General features: G+C 53.9%; 1 protein-coding gene across 1 annotated transcript in view; it reads right to left on the bottom strand.

Moving 5' to 3' along the window:
• Positions 1-26,242, bottom strand: part of INPP5A (inositol polyphosphate-5-phosphatase A) — a 122,013-nt gene extending 95,771 nt beyond the window's left edge. Inside the window, exon 1 of the mRNA XM_075533881.1 lies at positions 25,873-26,242. Coding sequence (XP_075389996.1) covers positions 25,873-25,947 — 75 coding nt within the window. The 5' untranslated portion in view covers positions 25,948-26,242. The remainder of the gene's footprint in view (positions 1-25,872) is intronic.
• Positions 26,243-27,411: the final 1,169 nt, after the last annotated feature.

Raw genomic sequence — 27,411 nt, 5'->3', positions numbered from 1 at the left:
AACAGGGCTGTCACCACCAGTGTCAGAAGGCAAAAATCTGCCACAAAAATGTGCTGCCTCCAAAGTCAAAACCAGGGGTGCTCATGCTGAGGGGCGTCCACGCTGCATAACAATGAAGCTAGAGGGAGCCAGGTCCCATGGAACCTGCTGTGCACAGGAGCCCGCTGGCCATAGTGGTGGGCAGGTACTGGGCAGGCAAGTGTCACTTATGGAAAATTCCCAGCTGTTTTGTACATCAGAGCTTTGAGACAAGAATCTTGGGAAGAGCTTAGTGGTTCACAGAAACCATGAGGCAAGGCCAGGTCACTATCTTCCCCAATCCACAGCAAGTTACCCAGAGGCCTGCCCTCCAACTGCCCAAACTCGAGCTCCTGAGATCTTGCGGTGAATGACCCGGGAACCCCAACAGTGGGTGGGAGAGGCAGACAAGAGGTGGCGGGCCAACAGCAAGGCCTGGGGTGGGGTGGGGGCTGAGGGAGTCTGGGGGCAGTGAGGCAGGCGGGTGGCAGGGCCTCCATGCAGCAGCGCCTCAAACTCCCTTCTCCAAGAATCAGACATGCTAATGCAGAAGATTAAAAACAACAACTTTACAAGTAATAAGTAACTTAGACCTAAACGTGTGTGTGTGCGTGTATGTGTGTGCGTGTGTGTGCGTCTACAAGGCCAGGGCAGGAGCAGGCGCTTACCTACAGCCCAGCCTCCCACCGCTCGGCACTGCCATCACCAGCTCCTGACATCCCCAGCCCACTGTCTCCCTGCAGGGCCCAGGTGCTGGGAGCTATAGCTCCAAGCTCGTCCTGCAGGCCAAGTGCTGGCCCACTGCTGGGCACTGTCTCAGCAGGGCCTTCGTTCAGTCGCCCCATCCCTTCTGCACCGTCTCCCTCAGCACTGGAAGGCAGACAAATGGCCAAGCACAAAGACAGAGGCCCGGGACTGAATGAGACCGCCATGCCTGGTTCTCATGCCAGCTCTAGCATGCCACCCTGCCAGGTGCCAAGAAGCAGGGAATAAAGTTCCAACTTTGGCCCAGAGGCCCTCCACCAAATTTGGCCCGGCCAGTCCTTCAGCCCCTGTACAGAACTGTGCCAGCCCCAGCACCATCTCAGGAGACGATGGTTCACACATCCGTAAATAGAAGAAAGATACTCGGGCAGACTGTGAACAATGACTACTAGGCACTGTTAAAGAAAGAACAGCCAGCTGATCCCTGCACTGTCTGTAAACATCTGCAAGGGCCAGGAAGGGGATCAGGGTTGGCAGGTGAGCTACACGCCCATGTGCCTCTGTGCAGAAGGAGGAACAGCTACCTGTCCTGCCGTCCTGAGTGAAACTCCCATAGGGACTCCCACAGGGGACCAGTGACTCCCCAGCCGTGACAGAGCAGTGAGGGTGTCCAAACAGGCAGAAAACAGGTCTTCCCTTGCCCTGCCCCCAGGACACTGCCAGCTTCAGGGCCCTCCTGCAGTTTCCTTTTGCCCATGTGCATGCCTGTGGCAGGTGGCATGCATATGTGTGCATGTGTACCTGTGAGGTGTGTTGGAGTGTGTCCATACATGTTTTCACATGCATATGTGCCTGAGTACAGGTGTGAGAGTGCAAGTGTGTGCACATGAGTGTATGAGCATGTTTGTATGTGTGTATGAATTTGTACACGAGTACGTGTAACAGTATCTATGTGTATGATGTGCGTATGTGGACAAAGGCATGTATGAGTATATATAGGGCACCTAAGTGTGCCCTTGTGAAGTTTATACATGTCTGTGCATATGTGCAATATATATGTACTTGTGTGTACATGCCCATGTGTGAATATAATTATGATGGTACATATATATGTGCATGAATATATGAGCATATACATATGGGTTTATACATGTGCATAGGTTTACTTGTAGACTTTGTGATGGATGCTTGCATGTACACATACCTGTGTGCTCATGTAGAAACATGCTTATGTGCATGAACCATGTGTGCACATGAATGTATGTATGAGAGCTTATGCATGTGTGTGCACATATGTGCTTACAGAAGTACTAGCAGAGTCCTGCGTGGACATAAGGGCTGTGAATAGTGAGGGCACCTTTGTGCTGTCACTGTCAGATCACCGGGATGCTAGGCTGAGGCACCAGCTCCTCACATGACACTGCAGGCATCCCCAAGACCCCCGGCCCTGAATCCCTCACAGCCACTTAAGATACTGATCAGAGTCATCCAAACCAGTAGTCTGGGGCCAGTAGGCCCTACCAGCATCATGGTCATGAGCCCAGGACTGTTCCTAGGGCTCCCCCCCCCCGCCCCGCCGACATCCTCCATCTGCTGAGACCCACACTCGGGGAAAGGAGAGGGTGCCCCCTCTCAGTGCAAGGCCCTGCCAACCGTCTCAGCCATTCAAACCACACCTGAGACCCAGGCCCTCTCTACCAAGGGCCCTTCTTCTGCCCAGCCAGCTGGAAGAGGGGGTGGCACCAGGCTCTCGATCTCCTCCTGCAGGGGCACCAGACCTTGTACCAGACAAGGACCAGAGAGACCATAACAGGCCTCATGCCACAGATGCCTAAAATAAAAGATAAAATGCCTTCCCTAGACCACCAACCACCCAGAGGACAAGCTGCAGAGTCGCCTGCGAGACACCACCTGCCACCTGTCAGAAACCAACCCCACATTTTCAGATGCCCAACACCAGCGAACCTCAACCCACTGCCACTGGCTCAGTCCAGCTCATCCCCCGGGGTCCCCAGGCTGCAGAGCTTCAGGGAAGCAGACAGCCTCATCTCTGTGCGAAGCAGCAGATGGGTTGTGGGGAGCAGGCCAATGCTCAGAGCACCTGTAATGTGCACTGCGATGCATACCTACGTCTTGTTCCTGCCACATGTCTTCAGCAGTAAATTACAGTCGTATTAACTAACCTTCAACGGTTTCACACAGAATCCTTAATAATAATTTCCTTGAAGTGGAAACTCTGTCACTGTAATTAAAGGCAGCTTAATGGTTTCATTGATTTCCTGGAACTGCAGGTAGAAACAACTTCCAAAACGGTCAGAGACCTGGCGTGCCGGTAGCTGTGGAGCAGCACCCACACCGGGCCTGGACTGGCGCTGATGGTGGCAGGTTAGCCCCAGGGACAGCGGCTGCCATTTCAGCCAAAATGTGTAGGATGTCTTTCTAAAAGTTGTAGTGGGGCACTGGATCACTGTCTGATGATTCAGACCCAGACATGAATTCTGGGCTCAGTCACTTCTCTGAGCCCTGCCAGTAGCGAGGCTTAGACCACGGCTGGATAGACAGCTGGCTGTGGGGGCACCTGCAGCACCCAGGGTACACAGGCAGCTGGAGCTGCATCCTCCCCCTGCAGACCCTACATATGGAGAGACCTAGGCCTGGTGGCAAAGGAGACCTTTCAGAGGTCAGGTGGCATAGCAGCTGCGCATTGGGGCAAGGCCATCTCCAGTGAGGGCTCCCCAGAGCTTGGGCGGTTTTGAAGGTGAGGCAGGAGGAAATATAAGCTGCAGTGGTGTGCAACGGGTGTTTTTCTCGTTGTTCACTAGCTGACACAGAGGCGCTGGGCTACTAACCAAGGTGGGTGGTTCAGACCTTCCAGCTGGGCTTCGGATACATCACACTGGGAGGTCTGTACTTTCTGTGACACTTTGGATTCTAGGTGTGTCTGTGCACGTGCGCACGAGTGTCAATATAGGTGTGCACGTGGGAATGGCTCAAGAATATAGGTGTGCACGTGGGAATGTGCACGTGGGAATGGCTTTGCTGAGATTTGTCTTGGACTCTTCTGGGAACCTTTTCCACCTTGCTTCCTCTTGTAGCACTTCTGGCTCACCACAAAGGGCACCTTAGTTATGTGCTGATGAGCTTGTCCTCTCTCCCAGAGACCCACACACCTGTGGGGTCTCCCATCAACAGAGGTCTCATGGACCCAGTCAGGGTGATTTGGGGTGGGGCTAAAATGGGGGTTCCACTTTATCTTGGACCAGGACTGTTGCAGATACCCCAGTCGCCCTCGTCACCCAAGGGCCTCTCTCAGATAGGATCTAGTTTATCATGCATCTCAGTAGCTGCTAAACCTGTCCCCAGTCATGGCCCACAGTGACAGCAATAAATGGGTGGGGAGAAGGGACATTTCTTTTTACAGAATTCCAGATGCAGATGGGAGTGCTCCCTATGGTAGGTGGGCTAAACTCAGCAACCTGCATCCAGAGGAGCAAGTGTGATGAGAAATGGTGCTCCTGGCAGAGAGATGGACAGACATGACCAAGCGATCTGGACCGACATCGCTACACATACATCAAGACAACATCATCACCTCTGATGTGATACAATCAAAGGGGCACCTCCCTTCTGTGGTCCCCCTACATCCACAATCCCAGTCTAACTAATAGAAGACACACCCAACTGGTGGACAGTCAGCAGGACACCTGACTAGAACTGAGCAGTGTCAAGAACACAGAACACAAGACCTGATGGACCTGCAGGGTGTCATGAGACAGGACACAGGCGTTAAAGGAGAACAGACAAAACCCAAATGAAGTCTCAGCCATAATGTGCTAATGTCAATTTCTGAGCTTTAGAAAATACCCCAAGGTCATATACTAGGGTACATCAAAAAAGGATCGCTACAAATCATTTTTATTAACAAAGATATCACAAGTCCAAGAAGGAAAAGTATGTTTTTTGCGGAAAACATGTATGAGTACACCAGATATTGTACAATTAGGTTTGACATGATTGAACTATGGAACAATATGATATAAGTATTGGCTCCCAAATCATAGCAAACATTTTTTAATGAGTAAACAAAATAAAGACATAGATCCAGGAGTGGGCTTCAGGCTCCCACTAAGTCCTAGCCCCGACTTAAGAACAATCGGTTCTTTCTTACATCATGGCCCCGCCTGGTGCTCACCTTCCTGAAATGATCGCTAAAGATAAGGCGCTACAGCAAAGTGTGGTGAAGAAAGCAGGTGGTGCCCGGCTAGCAATCAGAATAGTGTCTGGGGTGCTAAAAGGCTGTATTCAAACAAGCAGCCATCTAAGCGAGGCGTCAACTAAATCCACATGGAAGAAGCACACCAGCTTGTGCGATCCAAAGATGACAAAACAACAAAACGTGAATACGGCGAGGAGAAAGCATCAGAGTAAACTCTGCTGGCCACCGGCCCTGGCAGCCTCACTATCAGGCAGACCCCGTCATCTTGATTATGCTGACAGAGCTGGACACCTGGCCAGTCGACCTCCCAATAGACACGGCCTCGAGTTGGTCTGGGTGCGAGTGTCCCTGCCTTCCCTGCCTTCTGATGACTGGGGTCTTTTCCGTCTCACATGATTAGTAGTTTTGTCTCTGTACTCTATGTTTTTATCCTTACCACAGTTTTTTGTTGTTTTGTTTTTTTGCTTTCTGTTGGGTCTCCTAGCTGTGAAGCCCAGGAGGAAGGCATAACGATAATAATGGGTGTGAGGAGATACAGAGAACACAGGCGGGGGGAAGATCGGGAGGGAAAGGGGATTTGGGGAGTAACTAATGAAGTAGGGAGGAGGAGGGAGGGAGCACTAGGACAGACTGTGAGTACATAAGCCATTTTAAAGGCAGGTGGAAAGCTCTCAAACTCAGGGGCTGATTGTAGAATTCTCTGTGATGATTGAATGGTTGAACTACTGAATAATGTGATACGTAGTGGTGTTTCTGTGCCCTCACCTTCCCTGAAGGGTCTGCCCTCTTGGATCGACTGGCACCACCTCATCACAGGCGTTTGGACGTCCTCGGGGTTTTCAACGTGCTCCTTTTAACGGCCCCATAGGAGTTTGAGGACCAAAAAGAAGTCAGAAGAGGCAAGATCAGGGTTGCCAGGGTGGGTGGGGTGAGGTTCCTCAAGACGATTCTCTCGGGCAGGCCGCACCCCTCAGGAGTGAGCAGACATTCCACCATTTGTGGGAACAACTCTTCATACAACTCTCCTGTCCTTTTTCTCACCAATGTATTTCCATTTTCTGAAAATATCTTCCTTGTAAGCCCCTGTGTTGACCTGTGCTCTTTAAGAAAGTCTACGAGATTCTCTGTTTGGTAATTCTAACCCCCAACCCCTACAAAAAAAACCCACGTCACCCTGACTTTCTGAGCTGACCTCTCTGCCTTGGGGATCCCTGTACTGCTGGGTCATGCTCTCTGTATCCTGTCGGTAAGTCCAAGGCTTCTCCCTGGCAACTCCCTCCATAAAATCAGCTTCAAAGACTATGGAAAAGTTCAGCTCTCTGAACCACGTGATCATCTCACAAGGTTTTTCTTGGCGCCCATCAAGCCAAACACTTGCCGAGGCCCAGATGTTTGCTTCAAAGTGAACATGCCAAGCCTTGCACGGTCCCCAACTTCAGAAGTGATGGCTCACTCTACGATCTTCTCCTACCAGTTTCTGGATGGGAGCGCCATCCCAATTTCAGGAGTGATGGCCTCCATGCTCACTCTACAATCCTCTCCCACAGCATCTTCATTCATCATAGTTGATGATCTTCTTGACCTTCCTTAGGACACTCGATTCACTTAAAAACAGCTCCTTTCTGTGGGGCAGCATTCCTAGAAACTGGCTGCCCGGCTACAATGACAGGAAGATTTACATTCAGTTTTGTTAGAATTTTGGTTAGCCCCGAACTCAAAAATAGATTTTTTTCCATGGTCCAGAAAATGTCCTTTTTTTTCTTTTTCTTTTTTGGAGGCACCCAAACGAGACCGAGACAGAGTACTCCTGGGAGCGCATGTCTGCAGACACCCACGGGCGCAGAGCCATGTTCACACACACGTTTGGAATAAGCCCGCATCGCACAAATGAGACCCCAGTAACCATCATTTTGGACTTTCCCTGGTAAAATGTTAACAGTAGGTGAAACACAAGGACTCTAAACGATCTTTGTAACTTTTCTGTCGATCTAAAACTATTCCCACCTCCACACGCCACAAAAGAGTCATTCAAGGAAAAAGACAGCTGATTTTGTTTTGTTTGTTGTGTCTCCCTCCGGCTTTGGGAAGCCGTGGTGTGAACAACTGACGCTGCCACCAGTCTTATTCAAGAGGGGTCACATCACCAGCAGGGCAAGGGTGGAGGGGCAGGGAAAGAGGGAGAGCAGGGTCCTAGGCCACCCAGCGGAGCCCACCCAGCAGCTCCCCGCTTCCTGCTTTCCAGAGGCATCAGCAGGCTAACCAGCTATGGAAGGCACTGCCCCTGTTCTGACACAGCAAGCAGGCGACCTTAACCAAGAACCTGTTCATATGGTTTCTATTCAGTGGTCGCCAGACCACATGCCCCAGTTCACTGTCCGACAAGCTATTACCAGAGCAGATGGCCCCTTCCAACCAGAATATTTAGGGTGATATTATTTCTATGAATGACCGGTAAATTTATTGAATTATTTTCTTGAATATTGGAGGTTTTCAGGAGATTCTCTTAGGTCTTCTAGATACATAATCACATTCAAAAATAGTAATTTGGCTCACTCTCAATTCCAATAAGCCAATTTATACTTCTTAATTTTTCATCTTGTCTGAGTGCCCATTGTACTAGCAAAAGCGTCTGCAACTATATTAAATAATCATGACTTTCTCTTGTGACAGACGTATTTCCAAAGCAAATGAAGAAAACACTTCCCTGTTTCAATCTTATTAAAAGTAATGGTACGTTTAAAGACAAGACGTAAAAATATGGGCAAAGGACTTCAGTTGACACCTCTCCAAAAAGAAATGCCCTGGACAGAAGTTAATTGTTTTTTTCCTTGTTTTTTTTAATCGTTTTATTAGGGGCTCATACAACTCTTATCACAATCCATACATACATCAATTGTGTAAAGCAAATCTGTATATTCATTGCCCTCATCATTCTCAAAACATTTGCTCTCCACCTAAGCCCCTGGCATCAGGTCCTCATGTTTTCTCCTCCTTCCCCGCTCTCCCCTCCCTCACGAGCCCTTGATAATTTATAAATTATTATTTTGTCATATCTTGCCCTGTACATCTCCCTTCACGCCCTTTTCTATTGTCCGCCCCCCAGGGAGGAGGTCACATGTAGCTCCTTGTAATTGGTTCCCTCTTTCCAACCCACTCTCCCTTCACCCTCCCAGTATTGCCACTCACACCCCTGGTCCTAAAGGTATCATCCGCCCTGGATTCCTTGTTTCCAGTTCCTATCTGTACCAGTGTACATCCTCTGGTCTAGCCAGACTTGCAAGGTAGAATTCGGGTCATGACAGCAGGGGGAGGGGCGGGGAGGGAAAGCATTCAGGAACTAGAGGAAAGTTTTATTTTTCATCGGTGCTACATTACACCTTGACTGGCTCGTCTCCTCCCCTAGACCCCTCTGCAAGGGGATCTCCAGTGGCTGACAAATGGACTTTGGGTCTCCACTCTGCACTTCCCCATTCATTCATATGGTAAGATTTTTTGTTCTGATGATGCCTTATACCTGATTCCTTTGACACCTTGTGGTCACACAGGCTGGTGTGCTTCTTCCATGTGGGCTTTGTTGCTTCTGAGCTAGATGGCCGCTTGTTTACCTTCAAGACTTTAAGATCCAAGATGCTATCTCTTTTGATAGCTGGGCACCATCAGCTTTCTTCACCACATTTGCTTATGCACCCATTTGTCCTCAGCGGTCATATCATGGAAGTGTGCAACCAATGATATGATTTTTTTTTGTTCATTGATAACTGATCCTTTCAGCACCTCGTGATCACACAGGCTGGTGTGTTCTTCCATGTAGGCTTTGTTGCTTCTGAGCTAGATGGATGCTTGTTTATCTTCAAGCCTTTAAGACCCAAGACGCTATCTCTTTTGATAGCCAGGCACCATCAGCTTTCTTCACCACATTTGCTTATGCACCCGCTTTGTCTTCAGCGGTTGTGCCGGGAAGGTGAGCATCATAGAATGCCAATTTAACAGAACAAAGTATTCTTGCATTGAGGGAGTACTTGAGTGGAGGCCCAATGTTCTTCAGCCACCTTAATACTAAACCTATAAATATATGCACATAGATCTCTTTCCCCATCCTCATATATAAATATATTTGCATATGTACATGCCTTTGTCTAAACTGCTATAAATGCCCTTTGCCTCCCAGCTCTTTCCTCTATTTCCCTCGACTTTCCTCCTGTCCCACTATCATGCTCAGTCCCCACCTGGATTTCAGCAATGCCTCTTCGTTACATTATCATACCCTACCAGGCCTCCCACACCCACCTCACCACCAATTTGGATCACTTGTTCTTCCCTTGTCCCTGTGTTTGTTAACACCACTTCCTTTTCCCCCACCTCCCCCTCTCCCATGTCCCCACGGAACTGGACAGTGGTAATTGTTCTGGCCCATAGTGACCCGCGCACAGCTGAACCAAACGGGCCCGGCCCTGCACCACCCATACAGCGGTCCTTATGCTGGAGCCCATTGCTGCAGCACGGTGACAACCCATCTCCGTGCAGGCCTTTGTCTTTCTTGCTGCCTCTCCACTTTACCCAGCATAATGTCCCTCTCCAGGCACTTGTCTCTCCTACAACATGTCCGAACTTTGTAAGCTGAAGGCTCCCATCCTGGCCAGTAAGCACATGACAAGGTGCTTAATGTGATTCGTCCCGAGAGCAATGCAAACCCCAAGTGCGGTGAGCTAGCACCTGACACCCAGAGTGGTTGCTAGGCGCCCTTGGTGGGTCCTAACTCACAGAGAGCCCTTGTGCAGTAAGACTGGAATGCCACACAGTCCTGCACCATCGGCACACGTGGTGTGTGTGTGTGTGCCGAGTGTGGCAGCCACCCTCCTGTTCACCAACCCTTTACCAGACAAGACGTCATTGTCCATGGACTAGACCCTCTTGATTACAGGTCTAAAATACTTGAGAGGATCTCATCACCTGCACTTCTACACAGCACATGCTATACTTTTTCCAAGACAGATTTGTTTGCTCTTCTGGCAGTCCATAGTACTTTCAATATTCTCCACCAACACCACAAATAAAAACCATAATTTCTCAGCAGCCTTCCTGGTCCAACTTTCACATGCACACGAGGCAAATGAAAATACCACCAACAGATGAAGGGAGACAAAGGACAGTGTAAGACTCAAAGTAACAATACTATATAACTGATCAAGCATGCATGAGGGTGGGGGAGGGAGGGGAAAAAGAGGAGCTAATACCAAGGACTCAAGTAGAAAGAACATGTTTTGGAAATCTTGATGACAACATATGTACAAGTGTGCTTAATACAATTTAATGATGGATTGTTAACAGATTTCTAAGAGCCCCCCAATAAAACGACTAATTTTTTTAAAAAGAAAGAAAATACTCTGGCATGGGTCAGGCGCAGCTTAGTCCTCAAAGTAACATGTTTGTTCTTTGACGCTTTAAAGGGTCTTGTGCGCGTAGCAGGTGTGCCCAATGCAACCTGTCCTTTGATCTCCTAACTGCTGCTTCCTCGGGCATCGACTGTGCTGCCAACAACAGGGCCTCCTTGACAACTTCAATCTTTTCTCTGTCGTGAGGCTGTCTACTGGTCCAGTTGTGAGGATTGTTTCCGTAACATTGCGTTGCAATCCACACTGCCACTTGTCCATGAACAGGCTCTGCGTGAACCCGCTCAAGTAGCCTGGGATCCCCACTCTTCTCAAGGCTACCCATAGTTTAAAGTGACGACCCACACAGTCCAGTGCTTCTGCATAATCAATAAAGCATAAGCAAGCATCTTTCTGGCATACTCTGCTTCCTGCCAAGATCCCTCTGCTGTCAGTTTTGACAGCCCTTGTCCCACATCGTCTTCTGAATCAGGCTTGAGTTTCTGGTAGCTTTCTGTACGGTATGTTGCTGTCCTTTTTTTTTTTAACACATGACCTTGAGCAAAATTTTACTTGCATGTGATAGTAACAATATTAATCAATAATATCCACATTCCTTTTGGTGTCTCTCTTTGGAATGGGCACAAGTATGGATCTCTTCCAGCCAGTTGTCCAGGGAGCTGTTTTCCAAACTTCTTGGCATAAACCAGCAAGTACACCCCGCGCTGCACTGAGCGCGTGTTGAAATATTTCAATTGGTTTTCCACCAACTTCTGGAGATTTGTTCCTAGCTAATGCCTTCAGTACAACTTGGACTTCTTGACCACACGCTCCCTCTGTAGAGTGTTACTGGCCAGCTGATTCTTCAGGCACAGTCGCTCCGGGCATCCCTCCTTTTAACCCTTCTTGCCTCAGTCAGTGAGTGCCCATGGAACCCTTCAATATTCAACTCAAGGCCTGAAGCTTTTCTCCGTCCTTTCAGCGTGATGTCTGCTGAGGGCTCCAGATGGCTGCACTTTTCACTGTTAAGTGTGTTCTATTCCATTTGCACTTGATTGTCTCTCCTACTTACTTTAGCACTTTTAAAGTCAAGAGCAAGTTTCAGAATCTCTCCTGACATCCACTTTGGTTTTTTCTCTCTTTTGTCTTTTTAATGGCTTATTTTCCTCATGGATGATGGGGGCGTTTTTGGTTTGTTTTAAATCATTTTATTAGGAGGTCCCTACAGCGTTTATCACAATCCATCCACTGTTATCAAGCACATTTGTACATTTGTTGCCATCATCATTTCCAAAACATTTTCTTTCTACTTGAGTCCTTGGTATCAGCTCATTTTCCCTTCCCCCACCCTCCCTCCCTCCTGAACCCTTGATAATTTATCTTTTTATTTTTATATCTTAAACTGACTGATGTCTTCCTCCACCCGCTTTTCTGTTGTCTGTCCCCCTGGGAGGGGGTTATATGTAGATCATTGTGATTGGTCTCCCTTTCTCCCCCCACCTTCTCCTTCCCCTTCTGGTATCGCTACTCTCATTGGTCCTGAGGGGTTTATCTGTCCTGGATTCCCTGTGTTGTGAGCTCTTGCCTGTAGCAGTATACAGCTCTGGTCTACCGGATTTGTAAGGTAGAACTGGGGTCATGATGTTGAGAGGTGGGGGAAGCATTAAAGAATTAGAGGAAAGTTGTATGTTTCATTGGTGCTATACTGCACCTCGACTGGCTCGTCTCTTCCTTGTGACCCTTCTGTAAGGGGATGTCCAATTATCTACAGATGGGCTTTGGGTCTCCACTCCACACTCCCCCTCATTAACAATGATATGACTTTTTATTCTGTGTCTTTGATGCCTGAGACCTGATTTAATCGACACCTCATGATCACACAGGCTGGTGTGCTTCTTCCGTGCGGGAAATGTTGCTTCTCAGCTAGATAACCACTTGTTTATCTTCAAGCCTGTAAGACCCCAAATGCTATATCTTTTGATAGCCAGGAGCCATCAACTTTCATCACCACATTTGCTTACGCACCCATTTTGTCTTCAGCAATTGTGTCAGGAAGGTGAGCATCACAGAATTCTGGGTTAATAGAACAAAGTTTTCTTGTGCTGAGGGAGTACTTGAGTAGAGGCCCAATGTCCATTTGCTACCTTAATACTTAACATATAAATATATGTACATAGATCTATTTTCCTATCCTTATATATATTTACATATGCCCATATTTAGACCTCTATGAATGTTCTTTGCCTCCTGGCTCTTGCTTCTATTTCCTTTTACTTATGGATGGTGTTCTTTATGTCAATCCCACACTCTGTCTTCTTTGACCAATGTAGTCAATGCGTCACATCTGTTCTTTGTTGCGTTTGTTTGAAATGAACTTGTTTGTCACTAAAGATTCTAAGTCCATTTCGATTTCACTTTTCAAGTCTGTTCTTGGAATGGCCTCTAAATTCAGGTGGGATATACACCAGGGAATCTTTCTGCTCTGGTAGACTTGTTTTACATTTTTTCAGCTTCAACCTGAACTTGCACATGAGCAATTGATGGTTTCTTCTACAGCCAGCCCTTTGCCCTTTTTTGGGGTAAATATTGACGTTCTCCATTGTCTTTTCCCATAGATGTGGGAATCCACTTGATTCCTGTGTGATTCTATCTGGTGAGGTCCATGTGTGTAGTTACCATTCATGTTGTTAGAAAAAGATATTTGCAACAAATACATTGTTGGTCTTGCAAGACTCTATCATGAAATCTCCAGCTTCATTTTCTCTCACCAAGACTGTATATTCCAACTACTGTTTCTTCCTCTTTATTTCCAACTTTGGCATTCCAATCACCAGTACACTGTTGATGCATCTTAACTGCATGTGTGATCAATTCACATTTGAGGAAATTTGTAGAATTCCTCAACACCTTCTTCACTAGCTTTAGTGGTTGCTGTGTAAATCTGACTGACGGTTGTGTGAACAGGGTTCCTTGCAGGTGTATGGACGCCATCCTGTCACAGACAGCAGTTTATCTCAAAATCACCTGTTGAATATGTCAATCCTCGCACAGTAACTCAGGCAACTGCTATGGCTCAGCATCTACTTGAAGGCAGTTTGATGCACAGTAAACCTCCTGACTGTTTGATTCAAAATGGCCAACACCGGTCCGCTTCACCTAATGAATGCCTAGGATGTCAATCTTTACACATTCCGTTTCATTCTAACAATTCCCAGCTTAACTGGATCCATCCTTTGTACGTTCTGGATTATGATTCTTGAGTGTCGCTGCTTCTTCTCACGTTGAGTCGTGAGCTTTCCTCCATCCACATCAGTGAGGCCAACTCTATTTTGAGGTGGCAGCTCCTCCACAGACGCATCCTGAGGGCCTTCTGACCCGAGGGGCTCCTCTCTCAGCACCGCAGTCACAAGGTTGTCAGTGGCGAATCCCGAGTCCTTCTTCCCCGTCCACCTTATTCTGGAAGCTCTCTTAAGACCTGCCCACCACGGATGGCCTTGATGGTAGGTCACTTACCAGTGACCTCACGTCTAGCTTCCTGACAGCTGGGTGGAGGGAAGGTGGGTTAGTGGTTACTGAGGACGAGGCGGAGGAAGGGTGGTGACGAGCCAGGGTCACAGAGTGGGAAAGGTATTTGGAAACAGGGGTGACGGCTGTACAACATATACCAACGCATGCAAGAGAAAGAACGTGCACTGACAGCGCTGGTGGCAACACTGTGCAAGCTCGCTGGATCCGCTGGACTGTGGGCTGTTGTCCGATAAAATGAGGGGGAAAGTCAAAAACAGATACATACGAGCGCAACAAGCACCACCAAATTGTGCCCTTAAGGTGAAGAACGGTGCATCATCGTTTTTCTGTTGTATATGTTTCAGGACCTTTAAAAATTGCAAAGATTTTTAAATATCAAAGAATAACAAAATTGAAAGTAGGCAGACGACATCGACATTTTTGGGGCAGCGGGGTAGTTGTTTTTTAATCAAAAAGAGAGAGTTAATTTTATCAACTCTTATCTCCCAGAGACAGCTGGTCAGGGTGGGTTTTCTACAGGAAAGTTTAACTGACCGACACGGTGACACTGACACTTGTCGCAAACGCAGAGGGACCGTCCTGTGTCTGCTGGTGCCTCTGACTCAGGACAGCTTCACTGGTGCCAGCACAAGGCTCGTCCGCCTCCCGCTTTGTGCTCAGGGACGGTTCCAACAGGGCAGAGTGAGGGGCTCCATCTATAACTGCAACTTTGTGTGTGTGGGGGGGTGTCCCTGACAATTGGGGAGCCCGGCTTTTGTGTCTCGTTTGGGATTCGCTGACCACCATTTTGCAGGAATATCACTCAGTGCATCTGTCTTCTCAAAATTGCTTGAATAGAGCTGAGCATGCTGCTGGTTCTCACAGATTTCCCTGGAGAAGCCAGGGGCCAAGGTGCTGCAGGTGGCCAGGTGAGCCCCAGCAAGAGGCACTCCCCAGAGGCTGCCAGCAGGCCACAAGCTGGGCATCGGGGCCACTGCTTCCTGTGCAGGCCTGGCGCCTTGGTCAGTGGCTTGTTCCTGGAAGGCTATGGGTTTGGGCCAGGGGCTGGGGAAGGGCTGTCCTCTTGCTGGCAGAGATGTCAGGTAGGTAGGGGCAGACTTGTGGGATGCTGACACTCTGGGTGAGGCAGGGCTTCCTTCTGCTGAACCATGGTGAGGACCTGCATAGGCTCCTGTGGTGAGCCTGCAATGCACAGCTGTGAGAGTGGGGTTATCTGTCCAGTTGGTTGGGCCAGGATTCTCAAGTGATGCGGCAGCTGAGGCCAGTAATGCCCCCCTGATATGACCTAACACAGTGTATGTAATCAGCTCCATGACAGGATCTGTTGTGGTCAGCCATGCAGTGAGATAATAAGAATAGGATGGAGGACAACCCCCTTACTCAGATCACAACCCTGACAAAGTGGAAAGGAGGTTTCCTCAGGGGGTGTGGCCTGCTTCCCATATAAACAAATGCTGTGGAAAGCTTTCTTACTTTCCAGGGTCTGAATCCTGTATCTGCCTCATGAGCCTCTGGTTCCTTTTGAGCCAACAGCCTGCCATATTGCCTGCCGGTCCTGGGAGTCATCAGAGGCGCCTGACCTGACAACCTTGGAGTCACTCCCTTCTGCAGTCTGGTATCAGCCTGTGATCTAACTGGCAATGTGGGGTTACCGGGCCCTGAAGCTGCAGGAGTTGGGAGAAGCCTCCAGCCATCCATCTATCTGACCCTCAGCCTTGGGACCTGCCTGGACATGCTCACTTCTACAACTGTGAGCTCTCTTCTGGATACAAACCCCTCTCTCTGTGTGCACGTGTACGTGCGCACACACACACGCACACACACACACACACACACACACACACACACTAACATAGCTGGTTTTGCTTCTCTCAAGACCCCTGCCCAAGACAGCCACAGTGCGCCCAGGCCCTGCTCCCTCCCAGGCCCCTGTGGATAAACCACTCCTACCATTACCCTTCTTGACCCGAAGGACAGTCCTGATGGGGAAGGGCGATGGGGCTAGATGTTCCAACAGGGGGTGGGAAGGGGTGCAGTCAGGTGTTCCTGATGAGGGAGTTGGGGGAGATGCAGTCAGTTGGTCCTGGTGAGGTTTTCAGAGGTGGTGAGACCAGCTAATCCTGACTGGGTGCAGGGGTACACAGCCAAGTGGTCCTGACAGGGTGGTACATGGTATCCTGGTGAGGAGGCTGACCTGGCCCTCTCCACAGTGAGGGGTGGGGGTGGTACTTCTCAGAGCCTGATTCTTGGACAGATGAGGCAGTGAGGAGCCGGCGGGGTGGGGAAGGGGAAGTCCACAACACTGGCAGCTCCAGAAATACAGTCCAGTGTCACCCGGGAGAGGCATGCCCAGGGTGCCTGCCAGAGGCAGGAAGAGCACGGTGTGACCTAGGATGTCAGGGCCGGGGGGGCGGGAGGTCGAAGGAAAGTGGAGGAGGAAGGATGAGGCAGGGCCCAGTGATCGTGCCTGGTGGGTGAGAGGTCAATAGACGGGGACAGTGGCAGATGGTGCCCCACCCCCACCCCATCGCTCCTAACTCAGCTGGACACTCCTCCAAGCTGAGGCACTGGAGCCCCCACATGGTGCCAGCCTGCACCCCACTACCACACCAGCACGCCTGCATTCAGGCCTGTCTCTGGAGCTGCCACAGGCCAGCACCCCCTGAGGAAAGCTCCCCTCTAGCTAAGCCCTCAGCAGCACTTTCCCCGCCCTACTCCATCACCCCTCCCCTCCCCCCAGAGGACTGCAGGTTCTGGCCTCCGCCAGCAGAGTACCCGTACCCGGCACACTGCACGACACCACAGGCTGGCACTGGCACCAGCTACTGACCACTCCCCCAGAGGCCTCCTGTGCAGCTCTCTCTCACACACACACACACACACTCTCACATGTGCTTAAGCATCCTCACAACATGCGTGCATGTAGGCACACACAGGGTCTTGACCTGTGAACTATGAAAAACTAACCCTCCTCGGGGGTGGCACCCACTACCCTCTCCTAGTATGCTGCATTCCACAGGCCTCAGGCCCGTCAGGACCTAGCCGCAGCTGCAATGGGGGCAGACCCCCAGCCACACACCTGTCACAGTGTCACAGCTACTGCCAGGAGCCCCCATCGCAGAATGTATACGTCCTCAGATACAACTCCTGAGAACAAGGGGCTCTGTGGTCACTTTTCTTGAAAATGAACGCCAGCTGAGAAGGTCTGCTTTCAGACGACGTGGACATCGAACAGATTAAACTAACGTGTTCCTGCCTCAAGTACCCCAGAATTCAGAGACCCACACAGCCCTGGATGTAACTGGGACACCACCCCACCACCAAGAGGATGGCTAACCAAAGAGGACAGACAATAACAAGTGCTGGCAGGGACATGGCAAAGCTAGACCCCTCCTGCCCGGCCTGGGGTGTATGGCGGGGCTGCAATTCTACTCCTAGTGACCTGCCCCTGAGAGTAAAACATACACAAAGGAGTACACACACACAAGTTCGTGTAAATGCGCTGGAGGGACGGAGACTCGTCACAGCACAGTGAACCCAAAGGCATCACGCTAAGTGGAAGGAGCCACCCACGAGACACTAGGAGGGCGCGCCGCGTGGCCAATAGCGGGCCGCAGGGAGCATGTCATTTAAGACAAGGATGGCAAGGACCGCCCACACGGCCTTTCCCAGGGACAGGGCGAGAGCTCCACTGACATAAGCCCTGGGAGTAGCTGCTGGTCTCGCCCACGGCACCAACACCCACACCCCTGCAGCCAGCCGGGGGAAAGGGCCACTATCTGCAGCCAGCAGCCATCTCTGAGCCCGGAGCACCGACACCACCGGGCCCACAGCCTGACGCCCGGGAGAAAGCAGGCCCCTCGGGCACTTGCTGGGAGGCCAGGGCAGAGCCTTTGGAGCCTGCAAGTGGCAAGGTGCAGGAAGCAGGGCGGGACGGGTCCCAGGGTGACAAGCAAAGCAAATTCACTACTACTGCCAAGTTGATCCCAAATCATGGCGACCCTACAGGACAGGACAGAACTGCCAAGGATTTTCTGGGCCTGGAACTTTGTTCTTCACGGTAGTGGAAAGCACCCCTTTCTTCTGTGGAGGGGCTGGCAGTTCTGAACTGCTGACCTTGCAAACTGCAGTCGAATGGCAGCTTCACATCATCAGAGCTCCTCTCCCAGGCAGACAGACAGAGGTACGTTTCCCCTGGGTGCTCCCTGCAGGAGATGCTCCCACTGGACCACACTCTCCCACTGGGTACTCCCCGAGGACCATGTGATGCTCATTGCTGGGTGGTACACCCTGTTGGTCGATGTTCCCACTGGAAAATGCACTCCATGGGCAGTGCCCCTACTTGGGGGTGCTCACTGCTGGGTGATGCTCCCACTGGGCAGTGTTCTCCACTGGAAAATGCTCTACATGGGTGGTGCTCCCCACGGACGGAGCTCCACACTGGGTGCTCCCTGGTGAAGGTGATACTGCAGGCAGGGGGTGGTCCCAGTCCTTGCAGGTGAAGCTCCACCCCCAGGGTTGCAGTAAACAGAGCCCCGCAGCCACACAGGGTCCCAGGGCCAGACCCCATGGAGGCCAAGCACGCAGCCAGCCTGTGGGAATCCTTGGGACCCCTTCTGGGGCGCACACTCAAGGGCAGAGCCCGGTTGGTGGGGGGGGGGGCGGTGTTGGAGACTCAGAAATGTAGCTGTGTCTACCCAGGACGGGCTCAGCCAGCCCACTGTCCTAGGCTGCTGCCCATCACCTCTGTAGGTGGCCTGTCTGGCCATGGCAGACTCAGCCAGTCTGCTCTGTCCCCAGGGTCAGCAGACAGCAACGGCCCACCTCTGTGCCCTAGCCTGGCAGTCACACAGAGTGCAGGACAAAGTTGCAACGTTGTTACAGCAGAACAGGAAGTTGCAGAAGGCGTGAGAAATCATCACAGTGACGGAGAAAAAAGAATGCAAAGCCCCGCCCCCCACATATACCCTGCCAGGCGTCATTCAGCAAAGGATGAGTCCATCCCCGTCATCTCAACGTTGGTGACACAGCAAAGTCCAGGGTCCCCCAGTGCCCCCTGCACTCACTGCCCATACCACCCAGGACAGGGCCTCTGGATTTGGTGGGGTGCAGGGAGTCTCTCTCCCCCATGTATGCAGATAGGCAGCCCCAGGCCTTGCAGGTGCTGGGGCACGGTCTCTTGGCCCATTTCTCACCTGGCTCCCAGGAGTCCCGTGTGGTCAGCATGCGGAGAGCTGAGGGAAGGTGTCCCCACCCAGCAGCCCCTCAGGTCCATCTCACTTAAGTGTTCCTTGGACAGGAGTGTCTGAATTCCACCAGTGTGCGCTGCCCATCCAGGGCTGGGCCAGGCCTGCCCTCCCACAAAGACTGCTGCTCGGTGTCCACCATGTATCCTGTGAGGGCAGGGCCCGAGGAGAGCCCCAAGGGAGGGCAGTCCCCACCATCACTCATTCAGCTGGCTGGACACTCGAGCACCCGGAGCACCATCGCCCCAGGCCAGCAAGCTCCCCTCCCTCGGGTTGCCCCACAGGGACCGAGGGAGCTGGCCTGATAGCAGCAGCAGGGCACTGGAGACATGACCCCTTCTCGGCAGGCAGGCTGGGGGTGGGGGGAGGTTAGTCAGAGAGCAGAGCAGCATGCCACTGGCAGGGTCCCCCCACCCCAGGGGAGAAGAGCAGCCACCTTGGAGCAGGGGCAGGAGGCTGTGGAGGCCAGACAGCTGCACCCCTGCACCTCCCATGCTCAGGAGGTGGGGTGGAGCAGGGGCGGGAATGGAGCAGCAAGAGGGCAGGGAAGATGGCAGAACAGGGCAAGGGGGAAACAGGGTCTGGGTGGCATGGGGGTGAAAAAACGGGGTTGGGCATGGCTGGAACAGGGGCACAGCAGAGCAGGGGGAGCAGGGAGGGTCAAGACAGGGTGGGCAGAGCAAGGTGGGTTCAGAGCAAGGGTGGAGAAAGAGGGTGGGCAGAAACAGGCACAGAGCACAAGGTGGGGTGGGAATGGGGGAACCATGGGGGACAGGGTAGGTGGGGGAGCAGGCAGAGCAGTTTGGAGTAGGGTAGAGAGGGGAGGCTAGGGACTGGGTAGGGAGTGTGGCAAGGGCTGGGGGAATTGGGGGTGGGGCGTAGGTGGGCAGGAGAGGTATGTAAGTGTGTTGTGGGTAGGGTCAGTCAGAAGGGGGTGGAGGGCCAGGACCAGCAGCCTGTCGGGTTTTCTGGAACCACACTGCGCTGACACAGACTGAATGACAGACTTGCACATCACACCTCAATGAAACTGTCACAACCCACTGGAGGTGAGGACACTAGAAAAGCCGCTCCAGCTGCTGACCCTGGGCACTCTCTGCGAACTTACCTACACCGTCCAGGAACCAGCAGCTGCCCAGCACCCAGCACAGTGCCCCATCACAAAGCACCGCCCCCCCGCCCCGACCTCCATCACCATGCCCTTGACACCTCCCCTCACAGCACCGCCCCCCTCTGTCCTGGCTCCATGTAGCAGGGCCAGTGTCAGGGTAGCAGGCATGGCCAGGCACAAGCTCCCAGAGACTGCCCTGCAAAGCAGGATGCGTACGACAGAGCCTGGAGAGGAAGAGAGGAAGCAGACACCCGCCCAGAGCTCCCACCCCACATAGCGCCCACCTGACGGATGCCCAACAATAAGGCAAAGGTCCCCATCTGATAACGATGAGGCTGACCCCACGTCCACTCAGGCCTGGATCCTGGTGGGCCTGGCCAGACCACTCACCAGTGTCTCTAACCCAGCTCTGGGGGACTCTAGGTCAGTGCTGGGGAATCAGGGTCTAACTCATAGATTTCACACGGGGCCTGAGGGTCAGCTGTGGGGCTCTAACTCTTGTGCTGCACTCTCCCAGAGTTCCTGATCAGTGCTTGGAAGACCAGGGCTGAGCGCACGCACAAACACACAGTCCTGCAGGTCTGCTAGGGAGATGTGGCCTTGCACACATAAGCGCGCATGCACACACACACACACACACACACACACACACAGGTCAGTGTTAGGGATACGAGGCGCTCAGGCCCCACAATCTGAGGGCGGCTCATCCCAGTGGCAGAAGGGTTCACAAGTCACCACATGCTATCCTTGGGGAGAGACCCTCCTCTCTGCTGCCCTGTGCCCCAACCCCATCACCTTGCTCCCCAGCACACAATAAGGGGCCCCAGCAAGGGTGGTGTCCAGCATGCAGCCCATGCACTGCGGCCCATCACATAGCAAGAACCCACCACACTGCGACAGGCAGGGAGCACCACTCCCCAGCCTCATCTGCCTGGACCCAGTCCTGAACAGAGCCCCACTCCCCTCCAATAAGGGGAGTGTCCCTCCAATAAGGGGAGTGCCTCTGCCAACCCCCGCCCTCCCCCCCGCCCCCGAAAGGGCTATGCCTCACCGCCATCACCCAGCAGGTCAGCTTGGACTTGAGTCACAGCCCCTGCCAGGGACTGTGGGTGGCAGTATGCTGGATGTGGGCTGTCCTCTCAGTCCTTGTCCCGTGGATTGAAAACAGTTCATCCACCAAGTAGGCCTGATTCCCAGTGACTTTGAGCCTCCTCACAGCCACCGCTGCTGAGGTCACAGCAGGACCCACTGAGACTAGACATGAGCGCCCAGAGAGCAGGCTGACTTCAGAAAGGGCTGGCGAGAGTTTCAAGACCCTGAGCGCGGGTGTTTATTATGAAATTACCAACCACCTTCGGGGGTGGGAGCTGTGAGCAGATATCAGTCAGGGTGAGGGGTGGCAGGGGGCAGCACAATACCCGCCAAAGATGCATGAGTTTACTGCGGGCTGGGGGCAGGCTGGCGGGTGGGCAGACCACTGCCCTACAAGCAGGATCCCAAACCAGGGCAACAAGAAGGCAGCAAGGCTACAGGTTGGAGGAGGTGCGCTGTGAGGAAATGAGGGGGGTGTGCACCTGCAAGCTGGGCCTGGGCCACCGCACTGCCAGCACTACCTAGCCGAGCCCAGTGGGGTCCTCTGACCGCAGGTATGGCAGGGGGTCCCCTCACCACAGACCTGGGTTGGGTCTTCTGACCATGGTCCTGGTACAGAGTGGTATATCCAGACCAAGCATCAAGAGGGCGGGCGCAGAGTAGGGCTGCCAGCCTGCACCCATGCACACAGATGTCCAGAGGATCACGGAGCAGAGTCTTTGAAGGAGACAGTGGCATGGGCGGGGGGGCAGTCAGGGGCTGCCCAGCAGGTGCTCCATGGGGATCCACTGACCCCAAGCAGAACAGCCCAGCCGTCCCTCAGCTAGGACAGACAGCCCAGCTCAGGCTCCTCTGAGGGCCAGGCCGAGTGGGGAAAGCCGGATGCCAATCACAAAGCACACGTGTCCTCTGTGTGGAAAGCCCTGGCCAGGCCCATCCACACAGACAGAGGGCACAGGAGCAGCCCAGGGTGGGAACCGGGACAGGGAGCAGGAGGGTGACGTCTACAGGCACGGTCTCTTTTTGAGGTCCTAGCACTGTTCTAAAGATGCTGGTGGTGGCATTGTGTGGCCTTACTGAAAACTGCCCAGAGTGGTAGGTGATAGGCAGCACAGGACAGTGGTTGACAAGGAAGCTGTGGGGGGTAGGAGGGTGCAGCCAGGGGTCTTGGGGGACCTGGCCGCGGCTGGAGTGCTGGCTGGGGCCTGGGAGAAGAGCGGGGATTGAGGCCAAGTCCCGGTTGGAGACACGCAATAGGGAAGAGACAGGAAGCTGAGTGATGGCTGGGATGGGGAAAGGGGCATCTTGTGGCGGGGGGCTCTCACAGCCCATGCCTGTTGGCTGACACTACGCCACCTCCTCCTGGCCCCACAGACAGGTCTAGGCTGGTCTCTGAAGCAGCCGAGTGACTACACAGGCTTCCTGGGCGAGCTGGCTGGATGGCTCTCCTGCCACCACAGTAGCCAGGACAAAGGGAACCAGCTCACAAAGGGAGGGCCTGCAGGCACACACCCAACAAGGAACTGTCTCCCAGAACCCTCTCCCAGGTAGCAGCCCGGCCACGTACGGTGGGAGCACACCACGCCCCAAACCACGGCCTCCCAAGCTCACCTTTGCAGCGTGCACATAGCAGAGCCCTAAGGAACCAAGCCAGAGCTTCCTGTCATGGGGCCAGCTGCCTCGGCAGGCCCAGTGCCACCCCTCTCTATGCACGTGACCCTGTGAGTCAAGGAGGCCACGCAGTGCCACCATGCTCGCTGGTCTAGGAAGGATCAGGAGCTCAAATGGAAAGCATCTTCAGGGGCCCCAAAGCCTCTTCAGAATAATGCTGTGGAATTACCTCACATCTCTGCCCACTCTCTCAATGGCATGTGGACCCTTCCAGAGGGCCACAACATGTGGTGACACTAGCACTTGGTGGCAGAGGCCTGTGATGTGTGGCGACATCAGGGGAGGGCTGTGACATGTGGTGGTGTCATCACTCAGCAGAGGACCATGCCACATGGTGACGTCATCATTTGGTGACAGAGGGCTATGTGTATTGATGTCATCGTTTGGTGGCAGAGCCCACGAAGTGTGATGCTGTCATTAGTGGCAGAGAGCCATGACAAGAGGCTTAAAGCTTGCTCAGCTCTCCCCTCTAACGAGATAATCATTCCAGTCATAAAAAACAAAAACAACCGCACTGCCGTCAAGTCCATGTCGATTCACAGTGACCCCACAGGACAGAGTAGAACTGCCCCATGGGTTTCGCAGACTGCAACTCTTTCATTTATTGATTGATTAATTTTAATCAATCATTTTATTGGGAGCTCTTACAGCTCTTATAACACCCACACATCCACTGTGTCCAGCACATCTAAGACTGTAACTTGTGGTGGGAGTGGGAAGCCCTGTCTTTCCCCTTTCACAGCCAAAACCCACATGAAGTAAAAAAAACGTGCCGTCCGGTCAGCCTCAATCTCAGCGACCCTTCGGGTCAAAGGAGACTGTGCTCCGTGGGGGTTTCAGGAACCAGTTTTTCAGGTGTCATCACCAGGCCTTTCTTTAAGATGCCTCTGGGGGGCCTCCAACCACCAACTACCTGTTTGCCGCTAAGCATGTGAGCTGGGGGTCCCATAGCCTCCAGAAGCCCCTCCTGTGAAGGAGGCAAGGGTCACAGAGTAGGAGCACTCTGTGGAAATGTGTGCTGTGAGCAGAGGCCTTTGTGGGGACAGCCCCGGGCACTGCGGCACTGCCCCTGGGTGAGCACAACTGAGGCAGGAGTACTGGCCAGCCCCAGTGTCAGAAGGACACATACTCCTGGGTGGAGGGGGAATGCGCGGTCCCCTCCACAGCTCTGTTCCTTGAGACATGGCCCTCCAGGAAAAGGGCAAGGACAGATGACTGGAGACCTTCCGCCTGGCTGCCCACCTGCCGCAGCGCCTGCACTCCGCTCCCATCCAACACCCCAGACCCTGCGGCCCCACAGTGCTGAGGCCACTGCGGGGGCCCCACAAAGTGTCCTCCTGCCCTGTAGAGTCTACCCATGCACTGTGCCCCCTTGCAATGGAAGGACCGACCACGCACACTCCCCTGGGACCTCTCAGGAAAAGGACAATTTGGAGGGAAGCGGCTAAACAGAAGTGACTTAATTTAAGCCTGGCATTCCAATGTCAGCAGAGCTGTGTGCGGTGTAAACACACCAAACACAGAGCTCCCCACCGAAGATTACTGAGGGGAATGTCTGCCCTGCAGCAGTCCCTTCCCCTGGGAATCAAAGCCCCCCCCCCCCCCGCTGAACTTTCCTGATGTTTCTGAGATTCTGAATCATCAAGCTGCCTCAGCGCGGCAGGTTACTGGAAAGCTCAGAATAGAACGCTAAAAACAGACACACACACCCCAGGCGGGCACTTTTGTAGAACATGGTCCAACTAGAGCAAGTGAAACTGGATCAAAACTGGATCGAGTGGTCCATAGATGTGCTCACCGGCGGGAGGCCAGCTCTCCGCCAACAGGTTAATATCCTGTGCACTAGCGGGGCACTATGGAAGGCTTCACCCCTGCTTGCTACAGACCAGGGAGAGGTCGGCAGCACCTAGGCTCTCCTCCTGGACTTGGCATCCGCCCCCACGCTGGACACAGCACTTGGGTGCTGCCCGCAGGGTTCCCCTGGGAAGCGGTGGGAGGGGCGGCCTCTTCCCTGCACAAGCATGCCTCCTGGAGCTTCACTTGTGTTGGCTGCACAAGTACCAACAGCAGGCGGCACCAGGCGCTGAACTAGGTCAGCCTGGGCCTGTCTCTGGGGAGCTCCACACACAGCTGGGGTTCCCCCCTGCTGGCCACCCAGCCTTCCTGGGTGGGATTCTGGGACAAAGGGGGAGCGGCCCCAGAAGGTAAGGGCCTCCAGGCGCCCGCATCCCAGCCTGCTGATTGGTCAACAAGAGTTGTAAGCATCTTTTTCTTCAGTAAACAAGAAACACAAAGTCCTCCTCCCAGTTTTCCACGGCTCCCTGGTCTAAAAACTGAATCGACACTCTGGGGACAACTGAGTGTGGGAAACTGCCGGGTGAGGGTCAGGGCCAGGGGCCTGGAGCAGGCCCAGGTAGGGTCCAGCATTCCAGGGCTTGGGCTGAGGTCCTGGGTCAGGGTTAGGGTCAGGAGCGAGGATCCCTTGGAGGGCCAGGTTCAGAACTTAAGAGATCACACGCAATGTAAAGCGTTTGCGGGCCAGGGGCAATTCCCAGGAGCTGGCTTTCTAGGGATCAAAGGCAGGGCCGAGGTGCAGGCCAGGGCACCGGTGTCCAGGTTCCAAGGATCTGGGACTTGGTGTGTGTGGGGCAGAGGTTCTAGGCTTCCAGGTTAGGGGCTTAGAGTTTGTGGGGCAAGGGTTCTGGGCCCCAAGTGCAGGACTCAGAATCTGTGCAAACTAGGATCACAGGGCTCCGGGGATCTGGGCTCTGGGTCCAAGACTTGAGGTCTCTGAAGCTGGGGCTCGGGATCCTGAGGATCCGGGTCTGGGGCTCTGGGGCTCGGGGTCCCGGAGCTCGGGGATTCCGGTTTCAGGGTCCTGGGGCTCGGGTCAGGGCCGGCGGCGGCGGCACTTACGTCGTCGAAGAGCGAGCCCACGTTGGCCGTGACCAGCAGGACCGCGGTGCCCGAGGCGGCCGCCCTCCCCGCCATCCTGCGGCGCTGGGGCGGCGCCGCTCCCTCAGCGGGCCGGGCGGGCGGGCCGGGGTCTCAGCGGCGGCCGCGGGGCATCAGCGGCGCCGGGGGTCGGCCCCGGGGTGCATCGCGGGCTCGCGCGTCCGGCCGGGCCTCGCCGCCTGCGGCCTCCTGTCGTTCGTCGCTGGTCGCCGCCGCGGTCCCGCGCCGCCGCCGCCCGAGCTCACAGCGCCCCGCGCGCAGCCATTAGGATCCGGCCGGGAAAGTTCCCGCAGCCACCGCCGCCGCCGCCGACTCGGCCCAGCAAGTCCCGCCCCCGCGGCCGCGGCGGGGGCGGGGCCTCTGGGGGGCGGGGCCTCTGGGGCGGGGCCTGCGCGGCCGCCGGCGAGGTCAGGGCCTTGCGGGGCAGGGTCTGCCCGGGCTGGAGAAGGACCAGCGAGGACAGGGTGCGGGGCGGGAGCTGGGGCGGGGCCTGTACAGTCAGAGGGGCGCGGGGCGGGCTCTCTGCACGAGGGGCGGGGCCTGGGCGGCCGGCAGGGGTGCAGGCAGGTTATGCACGGATGGGAGAGGACGGGGCCTGCCCGGAGCCCGGCGTCCGGGCCGCCGCGCTCCTGTCAATCAGCCAGTCGTCCCCACCCCGCCGCGGCTGCGCACACACTCTGCCCTCCCCTTGTGGCGTCACGGCCCGATTCCGACGCCGTCTCTTAAAGGGACCGCGTCCCCGGAGCACTGTGTCAGGATCTCTCCCGCCCCCGCCCCCTTGTTGCTGAGCAGGCGGGGGCTGGCCCTGGGGTGCTAGAGGGCGAGGCTTCCAGGGGCCGCCAGGGTCGGTGGGAGACACGATGGAGAGAGGCGGGCCACGGTGACCCTTGACCCTGCGGCTCTCGGCGTCCTAGGTCCTGCGGATGCCAAGGTCAAGGGAGCAGTGGCCCCTCGCGGCACAGAGCCGCCCTGCTCAGAAGAAGAGAGCCCTGTCCAGGGAGACTGGTCAGCGCCGGGGTCGGGCTTCGCACACGTGCCATCGACGGGAAGGGCAAGCCTGAGGGTCTGCGCTCAGCAAAGAGGGGGCACCTGACTCCCCACACGTGCTGCCCATCGAAGTGGGCAGTGCTGGGGTCGGCTCAGCCCCGCAGGCTCCTCCCTCGTGCCCGCTGTACACATGCACGGGGTCCAGAATGCAGAGGTCTGGTGGGGCTCTGTAACAGGGTGATGGGGGTCTGGACCAGCATGGGGTCTGGGTTGGAGGGACTCCAGGCAGACAGGCAGGCAGCCCCAGGACCCCAGGACTGGACTTGAGGGGATAGGGTTCAATTCAGAGGAGAATGACATCACAAGGCTGGTTTTTCTGGTGGCTGCATTCAAAAATGTAAGCTAACCCTGAAACCAACCTCAGTGCATTTATGGGACCCAGTATATACAAGGTATTGTTTCAACTGATGACCAATATGTTGAAATGATTCGTGAAATTGGGGGGGCTAGATT

Source organism: Tenrec ecaudatus, chromosome 16 (assembly GCF_050624435.1).
Source record: "Tenrec ecaudatus isolate mTenEca1 chromosome 16, mTenEca1.hap1, whole genome shotgun sequence".
Lineage (NCBI taxonomy): Eukaryota > Metazoa > Chordata > Mammalia > Afrosoricida > Tenrecidae > Tenrec > Tenrec ecaudatus.
This window is presented reverse-complemented; position numbering and strand designations above follow the sequence as displayed.